This window comes from Erithacus rubecula (genome assembly GCF_903797595.1).
Source record: "Erithacus rubecula genome assembly, contig: SUPER_Z_unloc_4, whole genome shotgun sequence".
NCBI lineage: Eukaryota > Metazoa > Chordata > Aves > Passeriformes > Muscicapidae > Erithacus > Erithacus rubecula.
The window spans coordinates 3,580,061-3,597,129 of NW_027635670.1; the positions used below are offsets into that span (position 1 = coordinate 3,580,061).

General features: G+C 38.2%; 1 protein-coding gene across 3 annotated transcripts in view; it reads left to right on the top strand.

Moving 5' to 3' along the window:
- The window catches only part of TNFAIP8 (TNF alpha induced protein 8), a 57,763-nt gene that overhangs the window by 9,374 nt on the left and 31,320 nt on the right, over positions 1-17,069 (top strand). Inside the window, exon 1 of one of the 3 annotated variants that reach the window (XM_079331531.1) lies at positions 4,101-4,119. The exons of 1 other annotated variant lie outside the window; for it this stretch is intronic. In XM_079331531.1, coding sequence (XP_079187657.1) covers position 4,119 — 1 coding nt within the window. In that variant the 5' untranslated portion in view covers positions 4,101-4,118. Of the gene's footprint in view, positions 1-4,100; positions 4,120-15,917; positions 15,939-17,069 lie in introns of those variants that run through there. One more of the 3 variants, XM_079331527.1, reaches the window with a different exon arrangement.

Sequence of the window (17,069 nt, forward strand, 5' to 3'; positions counted from 1 at the left end):
AGAGGGATTCTGATCAGGAGCTGCTGTGACAGGACAAGGGGCAATGGGTACAGACTGAAAGAGGGGAAATCAAGGTGAGCAAGAAATTCTTTACTGTGAGGGTGGTGAGACACTGGAACAAGCTGCCTGGGGCAGTTTGGGTTACCTCATCCCTGGAAGTTTCAAGGCAGCTTGGATAAAGGCCTTGAGCATCCTGGTCTCATGGGAGGCATCCATGCCCATGCAGTTTTTTTTTTTCTTGTATACTGAGTACTATTTGAAGTTACTGTGTATGAATTACAGGATGCTTTAGCCTCCTCTCTGATGAATAATGAAACAATACAGATCTCTAACTATAAGCAATGCAGTAGGAATATTGATACTTCTGTGTAGCTGCCAGGCCTTTTTGTTGCTCCTGTGCTTGACAACATATTGAGAGGTGGAATTTTTTCTAATTTGAAGATCTCATTGTAGAAGTGGTTTGTTTGATACCCTTGTATTGCCACACATTTCATATCAAGGCCTTATCTACTTTTGTGAGTTCAATTGATTATATCCAGGCATATTTACTTAATTTGTTCTCCATTAATTTGTAGTACTTCAGTGTATTAGATCACTCTCATGTTAAAGAAAAAGATGTATTCAAATCTTGTTTTGTTTGGAGCGTTTGTAAACTTATTAGAATTTACAGGGAGAACTGAATAATGGTAGAAATGCTATTAACATCTGAATTGTAGAAAAATCTGTGTAATCCAAGCAATGAATTTGTGTTGTATTGGTCTGCAAAAGACCACAGTGGTCAGTGATGCAGAAAGTATGCTGATTGTGACCAAATGCTTTTGTGCAGGTTTGTTAGTGGTATTTGCTGCACAAGTGGTTTTGAATATGCAGGTGGATGGTTTAAAGTCACTTGAAATGTCAATTTTGTTGTCAATACCAGGAGGATAACTGGGGAATAAATAAGGGGGAATATGTGAGGTCAGTGATGGGCAATAAAATACTGTATGCATTTTTATTTATTCCCGTGAGGTGTTCAAATGCAATCTCAGGTGATTAACAGTTTATCCATTTCTTCTGGATAATATTGGATAGTATAAAGAGCCTGAATTACTACAAAAAAATCCATCTGCTGAAAGCATGTTCCAGGCAACATCAAAAGATGACAAGCACAGGACATGGTCCTTGCTGTTGCCCACAGCTCATGCAGTGCTGTCCCTCTCATCCCTGGTCTCTGGACACTGGTTATTTGCCAGTGTTTTCTCATAGGCTTTGTCCAAGTTTTTTACTGTTGCCTGTCATTTTTTAGAAGTTTCTTAGCATTTCAGCATACTGACTTTTCTAATTACTTGATTTAAAATTTAAGGCCTTAAAAAAAACCCCAAACTGTATTTGTGCAAAGATCCAGTCCTATGTGGCAAACCAGGTATTTAATTTCAGTGATCACAGAACAGCATGTATTGAAAGAAAATTCTGAGTGTTTTGGTCCACTTGTTGGGGATTCAGTATTTGAGACCTATAAAACCTCTTAAGTGCCTAAAACCAGACAATGTGCTGCTATTCTGTACACAGGAAACCATCTCACAAAACCAGCCCTGCTCTCTGCTCAAGCACAAGAGGTATCTGTATGTGACTGAGGTTATGTAAGGAGAGTGTGGTGTTACAATGGACTTTAAAATTTAGTTTAAAACTATAGGAAAGGAAACTTCTCTACTAGCCAGGCTTAAATGCAGCGTGCAGCATTCAATAACCTGTAAATTTCACAATTGTATGTGAGAAAATTAGTGCAGAACTCTACAGTTAAAAATGCACTTGTGACCTATTTCAACTGCAATTTGTCTTAAAACAATGCTGTTTGGAAAATGAACAACTACAGCACAAATCTGAAAGTTGGTGTTCTGAGTCTTGATCGCAATAAATACAATTGATGGAGAAGAATGGCAACTAATAGACAGGCAAATTAATAAATTATTAGATTAGGAGGATTAAATTCAGAACTTGACCAAATCAGATATGGAGTAAGGATTAGAAGAGCCTTGAGAAGGATAAATGAACTTCTTGAGATGAAAAACAAAGGACTGAAGAGAAAATAAAAAGTGTTTAAAACTTCCTTTTGTCTTAATATGAACAACTGAGTAATACCATAATAAAATAAGCTAAATCTAACAAAACATTTACAATGCCAGGCAGAAGAGAGGTCTTTGTGAAAGGCTCTTCATAGAAGAGAAGTGGTTTAGATACCCAGCATGACAGTCTGAAACTATGTGATCATGCAGCTTTTGTTTCCATGCTCAGTCAACCAAGGGCTTGTTCTGTGACAGTGATGGAATCAGTGAACCAGTGCTTTTCTGGATTTTTTTTTTTGTCGGGGGGGTTGGTATGAGTTGAAAACAGTGCAGTAAAAATGCACTGAGGGCTTGCTGAAGAGCTGTGGCCATCACCTGATTTCTTCTGCTCAGCTGAATTCAACTGAAGCTCCCTCAAGGGCAGCTGACTAATTTGCAGGCAATTTGTTCAGGTGCTCAGTGTAGCTGCAGTGTAACCCTGAAAACAACATGCCTTGAGCTTGTTTGTACCTTAAGACCATATTGTAATTATGATGTTCAGTGCTGCTTGTGGAAAGCTGTGCATCCTGCTAGCAGTAGTCCTTGAATAGTCAGAGCTGGGAAATCCTGGACAGCCCTCATCCCACTCTCAACCTCCTTTATTGAAAGAAAATACTATAAAGGCAGGAACTCCCTCCCAAATAAAACATGCAAAAAACTGTGAGTCCTGCTAGACCTCTCTGTCACCAAACACATTGTAACATTATGTATATATGTATGTATGTATGTAACTCCTATTTTGGATCTCAATCTTGAAAATTTCAATGCAAGATTGCTTCAAGAGAATAAAATTCTGTTAAGTGCTTTTAAAGCATAACATCTTTTTTCTCTCCTTTAAAATTATTTAAAGGTGTGTTATTTATGCATACTTTAGTTTTTATCTATAAACAGACATTGTCAGAGTGGGTCTGGTGTTTAAAATTGGAATCCTGAGGAGATTCACAAATCCATGTTAGTTTAGAAAAAATATTAGAGCATCGATATTTTTGCATTTTAGTCTAACTGCTGAGAGATGGTGGGAAGATAAACTAATGAACTTACTCTAACATAAGCTACTGAAATCAGAAGATGAAATTCAAAAACTGTGGCAAGACTTCAGGCAATAACTTGCTTGCTCCCTTAGTACACTCTTATTTTGAGTGCTCTAAAGGAAGTAAACTGTTTAGTTTTACACCCATTCTTCTTGTAGTACCTCTGGTACTATACATGTACATACATACTTATGAGTTTAGTCTGACTAGCGAATTTTGCAGTTCCTCTTTTGTTACGTGCTCCTTCTATGCAGAGCTTGTACTTAATTCTTCTTTCCCATGCTCTTCTCCTGAAAACCCCCTGGAGATGCTGGAGACATGTCAGGTAGAGGCAGTCCAAGATCCCAGTAAAAAATAATCATCACTAAAGGAAAATCAGTTCCTCTTTAAGTACACAAGATCTTTTATTGACAGTGGAGGTGTGTAAGTGAATTAGTGCTGAAGTATTGCTGGGGACTATAAAGCTGGTTGTGTGATCTGGGTAAATATGCTCCAGATATTGTTGTCTGTTTTGAACAAGTCTAAACCAAGCTGAAAAAATCAGTTGGAAGAAACTTTTCTCTGTGACATTTTAAATTCCTTTTGCTTTACATGATTGGAAGAGTTCATATTTCTTTTTGGGATGAAGCTTCCTTCAAAACTATCAAAGAGAAGACTGTAATTTCTTTTGTGTTTTGCAGTGATTCAGGTGAGGAACTTTCAGTAACTGGTAATATTAGTATTATATGATATAGTTTTCTTATATAACATTAGGTTTTTTTCACAGTTCAGGAGGTAATTAATACCAAGTTAAACCTTTATATACACAGGAGTCTCAAACATCTACTTGTAATGCTTATTTATTGATTTGGTTCATTAAATGCCATGTGCTTTGAAACATGCTTTCCTGACTATGATTCATATATTCATATCTTTTCTTTTTTTTTTTTTTTTTTTTTTTTTTTTTGAGAGTGACAAATCCAGACATATTTCTCTGTAACACCTGCATGTAGTTACATGTACATCAAGTAAGTGTAGTACTCTGAGCAGTTTTCTCCTTGTATGAATAACATACTGAAACTACTATGATTAAAGCTTTTTTTGTGCTTGGGATCAAAAATTTCTTCTCAAAACCTAATTTTTCCCTTGTTCTTTCAATGTATTACTCTTGTACTGAAGAAAATAGCTCAAAACACTCAGACCTGCATATTCATTCAGAGGTCTTTAAATATTTTTTAAGGAAACTTCATGCCTGTGTTTACTTGAAAAATGCCTAGTGTAATTTCAGCACGCTGGTATTCTCCTTTTTTTCCTTGACTGTGTGCTCCCATTCTTTCAGAATCACAGACTTGGTTAGAAGGGACTTTCAAATATAGATTAGGCCTAGCCCTGGCCTCCCTTGGTCATCATGTTTCACTAGACAGTGTTGCTCAAAGCCCCTGCAGGCTGGCTTTAAACACCTGCAGAAATGAGGCATCCACAGCTCTCTGGGCACAGCCTCACCCTCATCATAAAATATTTATTACCTATGCCTGGTATAAAACTACCCCCTTTCAGCAGAAAACCCCTTGTCTGATCACTGTGGACTCTAGCAAAAAGTCTTTCATCCTCTTTCTTTTAATACCTTTTTAAGCAGTGAAAACTCAGCAGAGTTTGCCCCAGAGCCTTTTATTCTCTGGGCAGAACACTCCCACCCCTCAGCCTGTCTTCACAGGAGAGGTGCTCCAGTCCTTGGATCATCTTTGTGGCCTCATGGACTCTCCTCAGCAGGTTCTCATCCTTCTTTTGTTGGGGGTCCCTGAGCTGGATTCCTCACTCAGGGTGGGAGTAGGAGGGCAGGGTCACCTCTCTGACCTTCTAGTCACACTGCTTGTGATGCTTTTTGGTGCCTTTCTGGGCTGCAAGGGCACACACCCAATTTTGTATCCAATTTTCCTTATTTTTGGTTTAGGTTCTCTTGCATGCATTTTGCAGTACTTACAGCTCACAGCTCTGTCAGTAATCTGAGCAGCTAGAACATAATAGATAGGCAATAGCTGGGGAAGGAAGGAAGGGAGGAAGGAAGAAAGTGAAAGAAAGGAAAGAAAGAAAGAGAAAAAAAGAAAGAGAGAGAAAGAAAGAGAGAAAGAGAGAAAGAGAGAAAGAGAGAAAGGAAGAAAGGAAGAAAGAAAAAGAAAGAAAGAAAGAAAGAAAGAAAGAAAGAAAGAAAGAAAGAAAGAAAGAAAGAAAGAAAGAAAGAAAGAAAGAAGAAAGAAAGAAAGAAAGAAAGAAGAAAGAAAGAAAGAAAGAAAGAAAGAAATAAGAAAGAAAGAAAGAAAGAAAGAAAGAAAGAAAGAAAGAAAGAAAGAAAGAAAGAAAGAAAGAAAGAAAGAAAGAAAGAAAGAAAGAAAGAAAGAAAGAAAGAAAGAAAGAAAGAAAGAAAGAAAGAAAGAAAGGAAGAAAGAAAGAAAGAAAGAAAGAAAGAAAGAAAGAAAGAAAGAAAGAAAGAAAGAAAGAAAGAAAGAAAGGGAAAGAAAGGCCCTATAATGAAAGTCACTAGCTATTCTGCTTTAAGTTTTTCCAGTCTGTATTCTTTTCAGGTAAAGTTTGCCTAATGTTATGAAAAACAGTGCATGGCCTTAATCCTCTAGGAAAGTCTAGTAGGGTGAGAGCAGTGAGTGCAGTCGTGTATCTCTGCCAGGTAACAGCCTCAGTGGCTTTGAGTACATCCCACTGCATCCCAGTAAGAAGTTTCAAGGCATATTTTATTGTATTTGGATTTTTTCCTTGTTTAGAATGACATGCAACTTATTTCCAAAAGGAAATGTTCTTAGCTAATGCAACAGAAGATAGTGTTTGCATGAAGGTTAATTTATTTAATATTTAGTTATGACACTTCCAGATAAATCTGGTATCATGAAAGTATTTAGGAATCTGAGAAAAAAGGAAATCTGCATCAGATTTCTAGATGATTTACATAGAAATGTGTTGTCTATTGAAATAATTTAAAGAAAAAATAGTGTCGTGCAGGGTAATGCATCTTTAGAGGAACTGGGCTTTTTTCTGCTTACATTCAGTAAATATATTTTTTTATTGTATCTGTATTTTTATAAGTGTTACTTATTTTGGTGTTTTGTGGGGTTTTTTTCCCCTTAAAATTTCTGTTTATGTGTAAAGGAAACAAACCCTTTCTGTCCTGTGAGAACCCCTGTTTTGTTTGTCAGCCATGGGAAGTGAGCACTTTCAGCCCTTACTTTCTTGCTTGGGTAGCATATGTAGATTAGAAACCTGTTTTTCAGAGGTAAAATTATGGAAATTTGTTACTCTGTCAAGTTATTTGTATAGCTTAGAATGAAAATCTAACATTAGCTCAAAATAGCATTAAAGCACCTCCTTGTGTTAACTACAACATGTAGTACCAGATGGCTGTAAGGGAGTGTACCTTCATTAGCCATATGATAAGGAAATTTTACAAAGTGTCTTTTGGCTTTTGGGTAACATCTTTTTGTTTGTTTGTTTGTTTGTTTTGTTTCAGAAGCATTGTACTTCGCTAATGTTACTTGCTGGTAAAGATGATGAGTTACACCACATTCCAGGATGTGTTAGCCCACTTGCAAAATAATGAGTATATTTGTTGTAGACTGTGCAGGGAGACCTCAGTGACTTCTTTCCTTATTGGAGAGCTTAAAGCCAGGAATGTGGAGCTGTTGAAAGGCTGCTGCAGATGGTGCATGTTAAAACCAGCATAAGATTTTCACAGACTGAAACCAACTCTCATGCTGCAGTCATCAGCTGCTTTCACTCAGATTCTTCTCTTCTATTGTTTTCCAAATAGGTACTGTTAAAAAACCCCTCACTTCTCAAGCTTTTTTCCTGAAAGAAACTAGTAAAACATAGTATTTTAAGGCTGTTAAAATGATTCTTGACATGGCTGAAGTTGAGAACTATCTATGACTTTACTAAATGATTCTTTATTTTGAGTAGGAAGATAGAAATTTTAAAGAAATTTAACTTTAAAAGTGATATTCATAGTATCAAAATAATCTGAATAAAACTCATTATGGGCAATTTCCTGGTTTTGCTGACTGTATAATGTTTCTGGACCCAAATTTCACTGCTATTCTTCAATTAATATTGAATGCTATTCACTTTGACTCACAGAAAATCTTTTGTGGTGTTTTATCACTTATAACCTTGGGACAATCAGTAAATATTTTTTGCTAATGTTAATGCTGCTAGCTTGAAGTCACTTGATGGAATTTTTACTTTTAATAATGAAGATATCCCCTAATTTTTTTTTATTAGGTTTATAAGGAAGAGCTTTATAGCTTTTGTCCTGGTCCTGCGTGCACTCGTACCAGTCTCGTTTGGCCAGTGGTGGTGGCTGTGCTTTAGGAAGGATAGCTGGAAGAAGCCTTCTGAATCACAGGTGCCCCTGTGGCCAGCATTTGCATCTCTTGTTGTGCTCAAACCTGGTATTTACTCTGCACAGGCACTTTCACTCCTTAGAGAGGTAGCTGGGGAATTTGCTCCAGTGTTGGAGGCTTCCAATACAGTCTTCCTTGTCTTGTGGCTGGTCTGTTCTCATGTGTTTTCATAATCTTGTAAGCTAAAATAATTCTTTCCATTACCTGTTATTCAGACCCTGGATATTTTCATAGGCTGAGGTCTTCTCTGATGAGCATGTTGATTGAAAGAGTAAACATATCAAACTCTTCTGCCTGCTGTGCACTCCCATCCCTTGACTGCTACACTCTCTTTTGCAATTCTCCTGGTTTGAGTCCTGCTCTCCTGAACAGTGCAGGCAAATACATACTTTTATTTGCATACATACATACACATCTGTCATAAATAACATCTCCAGGTGGAGTTCTGTCTCTGCTGGAACCACTGCTCATGATAGTTCTCTAGAGACAGATGGACTCCTCTGCTAAGTGTTTTCATGCTGCCACAGGCATAGATACACTTTGTACTGTGGCAGCATTTTATTGTACAGCTGGGAAGAAGGTTGGACTCACTGGTCTTTTAAAATCTGAATGATTCTAAGGTTCTAAAACTAGTCATCAACATGCAGGCTCATGTGGCTGCATTACTAAGAGATTCTTAAGCACATTGTTAGCAGACATGTGGCAGGACATGCTTTTCTTCATGCTTAGCTGAGACTGTTGCTCTGAGCAGTGTTTGTGGGGGTGTAGCAATTGCTTTTGGAGCTCAAGGGCATTTGGGGCTGTAAGGTCCTGGGAGGACCTGTGAGGCCCTGGTGCACAATTCAAACTGTGAAATGGTACCTGAAACTGAAAGAAGTGCAGCCTGTTTGGTTCCTTCACTTTCAGCATGTGAGAAAGTGTGCAGTTCCTTTGCAAACACTGTCAGTGTTCAGCCATTTGAGCTTTCAAAAGCCGTGGTGGAAAATCTCTGGTCACTTGAAACTATTTGTTTCACCTGAAGGTTAAACACTGTTCTCAGCACACCATGGTAGCTGCTCATCTAGAGTTTGCCTGAGGATGAAGAAGGCCCAGTTTGATAAGATAAATACCCAGAAGGAGAGAAGCATAGTGATGCTTGTTTTTATTAGGCATGCAGTGTTTCAAGCACCAGTAGGTATTGAGGTGTTTAGATTGTGGGTATGTGAGCCTCAGAGGAAGCTGTGGGGTGAATATTGTGCTGGGAGCATTTTGGGAGTGGTTTTGGAGTTATCTTCTCCACCATGAGAATTGTGTGCCATGCAATGAAGGTGGTTGATGAAATAAATGGGATCAGCCACCAATGCTGGCAGTCAAGTCTGATGTAATGACATCCATGCTGGGGACACTATCATGGTAGGCCTGAATTTGGGTCTTGAGATGGTCAAAATCTGCCAGGTTGGGTGAAGGGTGGGCAGAGAGAAATGTGGTGCACCTAGGAAAAGGGATTGAAGGCTGGTAATGTCCCCAGTTACCAACTGTGTGTAATGCCTGACTGAAGGCAATGGGAATTTGGGCTAAGAAATAGGGTACACAACAGAAGCATTTTTTAAAAAATGTCTTGTGTGAGTGTTCTTTCAAATGCAGGAGCCCCTGTATAATCAAGCAGCACAGGATTATGCATGTCAGATATACCAGTGGAAAGGTAGCTGCAGGAAATGGCTGCATAACTAAAGGAAATACAGTGAGCTATTTAATTTTCAGTCTCAGAAAAGGAAAAAGATGACCAGAACAAATTTTTTACCTATGTAGTCTCTGAATGGTTAAAGGACTATGATACATGATTTTGGGTACAGGATAAAAAGCAAGGCATCCTTAAGCCCACACTTTTTATGACTTTAGTGAGTTTCTGTAGAAGCATTGAAGCTGTGCTTTATTGTTTAACCACATACCAAGTGTCTGTATCATCCTTTGTATGCAGATGAGTGTCTTGTGTGCTTCACCATTGCTGTCTTATCTTTTTTGAAGCAGTGAGAGATCGGTTGATTTGGTAATGATCTTGTGGCACAGGACCTTTCCCTTTTGTTTCCAGTGGATGATATCCACTCTGCTGAAGGATTCAAGTCAGTTGGCACTGATTTCACAACCCTTCTGCTGCCAAAAATGTCATGCTGTCCTGTTCCCATGCTTTTATTGTTTCCTTCCTTGTGTCAGCAGAAATGTTCATGTTCGTCAGAATGAGGAACTCAATCATGAGATCAGTTAGCCTTTTTTCCCCCAGCAATCTTTTTTTGTGAATTAATTCTTCAGTCTGATGTGTTGTGCAGCTAAACAGATGCTTTTGCTACCACAGGGAGCTCTCAGGCTGGGTGAAAGAAGGGAACAGTGTGGGTATAACATGTCTGAGGTTGGGAGTCGTGCAACCACTTCATTTGGAGGCAGTGCTTAAAAGTTTGTGTTCATAAAAGTCTCTCAGTCTGACTTTGTGCTTAGGTGCACTGGTCTGTATCCCTTTTCACTGAAACCCTGCCATGATTTGTTCCTTTTTGTCCTGTGTGTTTTGTCTTTCTCTGTTCAGGACACCTCTCAGCTTTGTGGTAGACATCTCACAAGTGCTCACATTCTTTTGAGCCAAGTTTTATTTCTGAAATTTTGGTTAGATATGTTGAAAGATTCAGACTTACCCAAACTGTAGAAGAAGGCTTCTTTTAGTGTGATATCTCACCTTCCAGTACTCCATGCTATGATTTTTCCTTTAGAACCTCCACTATCCAATTATGTATTAATAGTCACCTGCTGTTCACTATATATATATATAAATTATTTTTTATATAATGTCTGAATTGGAAAAGACAATAGCTTGTTTTCACGTGATCTCCTCTAGAGATAGCCATTTCTGAATAGTGTTTCAGTTTCTTTAGCCTTTAAAAAGCATTCCATAACCTGGAGTGCTGCTGTAAACCAAGGCAGTAGTAGTTGGTCAGATCACTTTTTCACTTCTCTCATTCCCCTTTATTGTTTGCTATTTTCAAGTTTTCCTAAATTACAGATGTAAATTATTCAGCCTTGTATCAATATAGTTGTCATCTGCATATGAGAATTGGTAAGGAAATTTCGTAGCTTGTTTGGATTCTGAGATATTTTTGGGAAGGGTGCTTGATCCTCTTTATGTCAGTTTTTGAAGTATGGGGTTTTTCAGAGCATTCAGTACTTGATACAGCTTAGCTTTGTTTCTCAACCATTAACTCTTAGACCTGAATGAGCTGCCTTTCACTACAGCTGATGATCCGTAACGTGCATGTAGGGCCACTGTAGTGTGTGGCATTTATTGTGCCACTTGTCACAGGGAAGAGGGAGATCTGCCCTGCAGTGCAGGGGAATTTGACCCAGCAGTGCCTGAGTACAATGGATGTATGGAAAACAAAAGATGCCAAACACTGAGGGGTTTTTCCATTAATCTTAGCCGGTTATATAGCTGTCTAATGATTAATTTTGTGGTTAGATGGTTTGAATATCTGTCTCTCAGGGTCAGCAGTGGCAGGTTTGCATTGCAGGATGGATCTGAGAAGGGCCAATGTGGCATCTGCAAGCCATGTGTGTGTGCACTGGTATTGTGTGTTAGAAAAACCTCTTGCTCCATAAACATCTCACTAAGTACGTTTGTAGCTGACATGCACGTGCATGTCAAAGTATTTTTTGTGTTTCTACTACCAAACATACAGAGTTTTAAAAAATATTTGTCCTTAGCAGTTGTTTATTTTTTTCTGTATAGGTTTTTAATGCAGGTGGAAAAATAGTGCTTGTGAAGGAAGGACAGAGATTCTTCAACATACTTGAAATATTAACTTAGGGAGGAAAGCTAATCATCTTAAATCCTGATCTTCAGTAACTTTTTCAAAGTACATGAGAAAGCTAAAATGATATATTTTTTAAACTGAATATTAGACTGAATACTGAGTTTTTACTGTAGTCCTTTGCTTCTCTAAAATACACAATACAGAAGGTGATTTAAAATAGCATTAGTTGTGACAGAGATACTTCAACAAAACAGAACAATTCACAAAAGCCAAGATGCTGTGATTTTCTTCACTATTCCAGTTGTATTTCATTATCTGCAGAACCACAGTGCTGAAGACATAGATGTATGATTTTACTGGTCAGGATTTTTCCCAACTTCTTCAAGGGATGCTTGAAGAGCAGATTGGTTAGGGATTTATTTTTTCCATTTACATAAATGAACAAAAATAGATATTTTGTTTGCTTTTACAATGTAAGCAGAAAACTCCTATTTTTATGCCCCTTAACTACTGTAAATTAAAACAAATTATTAAGTGCTAGTCCTTAAGTGTTTCAGATAACTTTCATCTAGTATTGAGATATTTAAGCAGACCCCAGTACTCTTCCAGAAGATCAACTTGCCTTGAATTTTCCCTGCAAGAGGTGCTGGACTCACAGCAAGGATAGAGGTGTGGCACTGAGGAGTTCCTCTTCATTTTCTGTGCTGTCTCTGAAAGAAGCTAAGCCAGTTGCACTCATCCATATATTCAGGAAAGGAAGCAGTGCTGTTGCCTATAGAGACTGTCTTCCTGTCTTTGCCTCCAACTGCATCTCACCACCACATCTTTGGACTCCTGCCAGAAAGGATGTGGTGTTTTTCTTCTTCTGTTCTGCATTTGGACACAGATGGTACAATTTCTATTTTGTTGCAGCTGTATCATGATGAAAATCCCTTCTCATGTTTTTGATATAGTGGAGTGTGTGATGTCATCAGCTGACATAGTGTCTCATGCCATATTCTATAAAAATGGTGCATGGCATCAGCAGTCCCTTACAAAAGCTGGGATTGCTGTTTTGAGAATTCTAAATTCTTTCCGGATGTTGCAAGGCAATACAAGATTTTTTATAGGATTGACCTATCCAGATTTGGATTACATGGAAGGTGCCCTTGGGATGGTTAGGGCACAGCATTTCTGTGTACCTGTGCACAGCAGTTTCATGCAGCATGGGGGGATGTCTAGCATTTTCCCTCTGAAAGAACAAGTGTCATGCTTCAGTGTTGACAGTTAGGAATCATAATGTATCACATAAATAGAAGTGTGACATCCTTGTCTTTCACAGGGAAGTCAATGACTTTTGGGAGGTTGTCTTACAAGGTAACTCAGTTTGGTTAAACATCTGGGCCACTAGTGAGAGATCCAGCACAAAGTTGAAAAAAAACAGAACTTGAAATAAGTATTTCTATGCCTTACCTTTCTTTTTGACTATAATAAGTAATGGCTTTTCAGTTTGTGAGCCTGTGGTTTCCTAGCACCACAACTGGGTGCCTTCCCCCCTTCTCAGTCTGAGCTGTGAGTTCCTGCTGAGTACTTCTGCTTCAAAAATACTCGGAAGTCCTGGGAATGCTGGGACTGTTTCCCTTCCCCAGTGCTTCCCCTTGTCAGCTAGATAGTTTCAGCCCCATTAAGCTGGGGGTTTCTCAGCCCCATGAGATGTCAGTTTTAAACACAGGGGTAGTCAACACCTGCCACCCCATACAGCTGAGTTTCTTAGTATTTCCCAAGCCCATGGAGCACCTTAGACAGGCGTTGTCTTTCAAGGCTGCAACCCTGAGCAGCCTGTTTCCTCTGGAGCAGAAGAAGGGTGTGAGCAGGAATGAGCACTCACCTGAAGGAGATACGGAGGAGGGCTGTTTATTGATAGCTACAGATAATTCCAGATGTGTTCCTTATCTGTGTTCACTGTCCTCTGTTGTTCTGCCTCAAGTGCTGCCAGCTGATTCTGATACTTAAAGACTGTAAAGAAACCAAGAGTACAGCAGCATGATCCAACTACTTGTGTCCTCCTAGAGGGAGGAGATGTGAGCACACCTGCCCCAGCAGTTCCAGTCGTGCTTAGTCACAATGTGAGTATCTCTTAAAGATGTTGGTTACTGATAACATAAACGTTTAGGAATGCACCAGAATGGCATTTGAAAGCATTTTGTTTTGTGGATGGAGTATGCATGTCTTAGGACTATTTCTGAATAGTCAACCACATAGGCAGTTGTTTAATACTGCTGTCTTTATTTTATAGTAAATCAAGGTTTATACAGACAAGAATGATAGCACAGGCTTGTGATGAGGTGCTGAATAGACTCAAGCTTTTGGCCTTAAACTAAATTACTTCATTTTTATAATGAAACTGGTTCCCAAAAACTTTGTAATCACTAAAATGTAAATTAAAATAGAAATACATATTTCAAGAGAGCGTCAGGTATCACAAATACAGTTAGTTAAATAGTAGTTTTATGGGTACCTTGGCAGATGTTAACTGTCCGTGTTTTTTGTCACTACCTGGACTTTATCTTTCATTATGTTGCTAACCCTTATTCCTTTCCGGGAGATGTATCAAACACTTTGATCAATAGCTTCTCTCTGGCTCAGTGCAGAAACAGATACTATTCGTTGGGGTTGGTAATTCTGCTGAGATGCAGAAGATACAGTTTCATTTTTCTTGTTTAGTCAAAATACCATTTATATCTAGTTTGAGTTTTAGTATAAACCACCTGTGAATAATTAACTCGCCTGTGCAGCCAATTTTGACCAGACATTTGCAGTTACAGTGTTTTTACTCTATGAAACCAGTAGTAGGTCACATGAAAAATCTCTGACTTTATACATGAGAGTTTTGCCATAAAAAATTTAGGATGGAAAGATGGTATCTTGGTCACCAAGGGATTCCTGCACACATCCCTGGATCAGGTGTCAGTACCCTCAAAAAGAGCTGGCCAGTTTGCATGGGATTCACAACCACCAGTAGGTTGGGTAAGGACTTCCTGGCCATCAGTAGAAGCTGACATGCATGAACTCCTTGTTCCTGTCTGCAGAGAGATGCCCTTCACATGGAAATGTAGCACCTGTGTCCCCTGAAAAATTTGTATCCTAGAGCTCTGAAACAAGACCTTTCTGTGAATGGAGATTCATGTTAATACATTAATTTGGAGTAAATATAATCTGTGACATTTGTTTATTTCTTCATATAATGATGTTTGAAATAGCTTCAAGGTGATTAAAAAAAATTTCTTACTTCAAGTCTCAATGCCAAGCATTTCTAACCCTGTTCAGGTTTGATTTCATTTAGAAACCAATTGTTAACAAGGTATAAGTATATTTAAGTTGGAGATCAGATAAGATGAGCACAAATCTCTGTGGTCATGAAATATGTTACTTTCTTTGCACAAACGTGATTAAGTCAGTGGTTTATGGTTGTTGTTGTTGTGCACATTGGCCCTGTGAACATCTAGTTCTCTGAATAATTTTATGGCTGCATTTAAGAGAAAGATTTGGCATTCACGTGCAACACTCTTCAAAGGATTAATGTTCATAGATACCACATTCAAAGGACCTGGAAGAAACAGACAGACAGAATGCACCTGAGGTGGTCCATGTATGCATGGTCAGTGAAGGCTCTGCAGAACCTGCATTGCCCAGTTATGCAGGGGATGCTGACATTTGTTACACCTTATACCTTTAAAATGCAACATTGCATGATGACTGCACTTGCACACTTCTTAAAAACTACAGAAATAAAAAAGTGAATCAAGATCACACATCTAAGACAAAGCAACAGTGTTTCTCATCAGTCATCACAAAATACCAGTTTTGAATAGTAATTTTTAAAATTACATTCTTTTTCTTGACTTTTTATGTTTAGATAGACTTCCTTATTTGTCTTAAATACTTGCATATTTTAGTGGAGCAGTTAATTTTTTTCCAGTATTTGCCCATTCATTTGCTATTAAATGTTTGTATTTCACCTATTTGTGATGAATATTGGAATTAGATCAGAAGCCCACTGTGACAAACTGGAATTTTTGTTTCTTCTTTGTAGTCATTAGGATCAAAACAGCTTTTTTTTTTTTTTTTTTTTGTCATGCCTGTGATTTTTGCAGAGAAGTTTTCACTTCTTAACCCCTTTATCCTGTTCTTCTATCCCTTATCCTGTTTGATAGACTGATACACTTACTTCTAGATTTCCAGGTTTCTACATACGGAGTCTGCTGTGTTTAAATTCCATAGAAATTTTGAAAAGAAATTAGATTATTTGTGCAGTGACTAACTAAGAACTGTCAAGAAATGGTCACAAGCTTGAAGGTCAGTCTACATTTACAGTATAAACTGTGGAGTAAAAACCACAGAGGATTATGAAAGCAAACTCTCAGGAAATGGGGAAACATGATGGCCTTAGTATTATGTTGCCCAAACATGCTCACTGTTTACTGTCAGGTAAGTTCCTGCTGGCTTTTTCCTGACTTTAAAAATAAGCTATGTTATGTAGATGTTGAAATTATCTGTTTTGGGGAGGCATTGCACTAGCTCTGAGTCAAATATATTTGTAGCCTGGCCTCATAATGCCACATTTCAGCTTTACTTTTCATCCACTGCTTGCTGCTGTTTTCTATATACAGCCAACTGCACTGAGATCAAGTAAGAGTGTTTGGTTATAAAAATCTGGTTTGAATGAAACAGCTGTATAGCCAAGTGGACTTGAGCTTTGTGCTAAATAGATGCTATTTTAGTGCTTTCAATTACTGTGTTCCTTAGTACTGTTCTCTTATTTCAGTTAAGACAAGCATGTCAGGTCTGGTATTTGGTAATGCTGATTCGTTAGTGCAGATTTGCTTTTTCAGTTTCATTTACAGAGATTAATAACTTGATAACTCTACATTGGCTTAAAATACAGATAAAGATTTTGGGGAGAATCTTACTTGCTTACAGTTGTTTTAAGTTGTTTTGAGTAGAGTTGTTTTGAGTAAAGGGAATGTTTTAAGTGATGGCAGTTCCTGCTTTATCTTTTTTTATAGGGAATGTATATGCATTTGTCATACATTTAGTATTAAATGCTCTAAGACAGACTGGAACTAGATAACATAGATTTAGTAATTTTTATTTTCATATACATCTAAAAACATGGTAGGCAATTGTCTCTACCCAATGCTGATCAAATTAGAATATTCTGTTTTTTCTGATTGCATTTCTATTACTATAAATTAGCTGCATATGAAAAAATATTGAGGGATGATACACCAGATAACTGCAGTTTTGCAGTGGACACAGCAACAACAACTATTAGATATACCATCCTTTTGCCACCATTTGAGTTGCTCTTAATTTTCAAAAGAAAAACATCTTTTGAATATTTGAATTCTCACAAAATTAATGAGTCTTTTCGTGGAGGCGAGACAAAGAAAAGCCTAATGCTTGGGGAGGTTTTTCAGACTTAGTTGAGGTTGCATGTTCAGTCTTTATATGTGACGTTCCTGGTATATGATGCACATTTTAATCCACCACTGTTCCCATCAATAATCCAGCACCTCTGCAAGCAGAACAATCCTGCATGCCTGATAGAAGGAAATGCTGGCACTGACTTTGCCAGTTGAGTTACAGGTCAGGTAACACATCCCCTCCAAGGGAAAAAAAAAAGAAGGCTACATTATCCCATTTCTGGAAGGCCAATGGCAGGACAGGGAAGGGAAGGGAATAACACAGAGGGCACAGCAGTCTAAACTAAGTGATTGCAGGCAGAAGCTGGGAGCAAGGGTGAGCTTCATGAGTAGC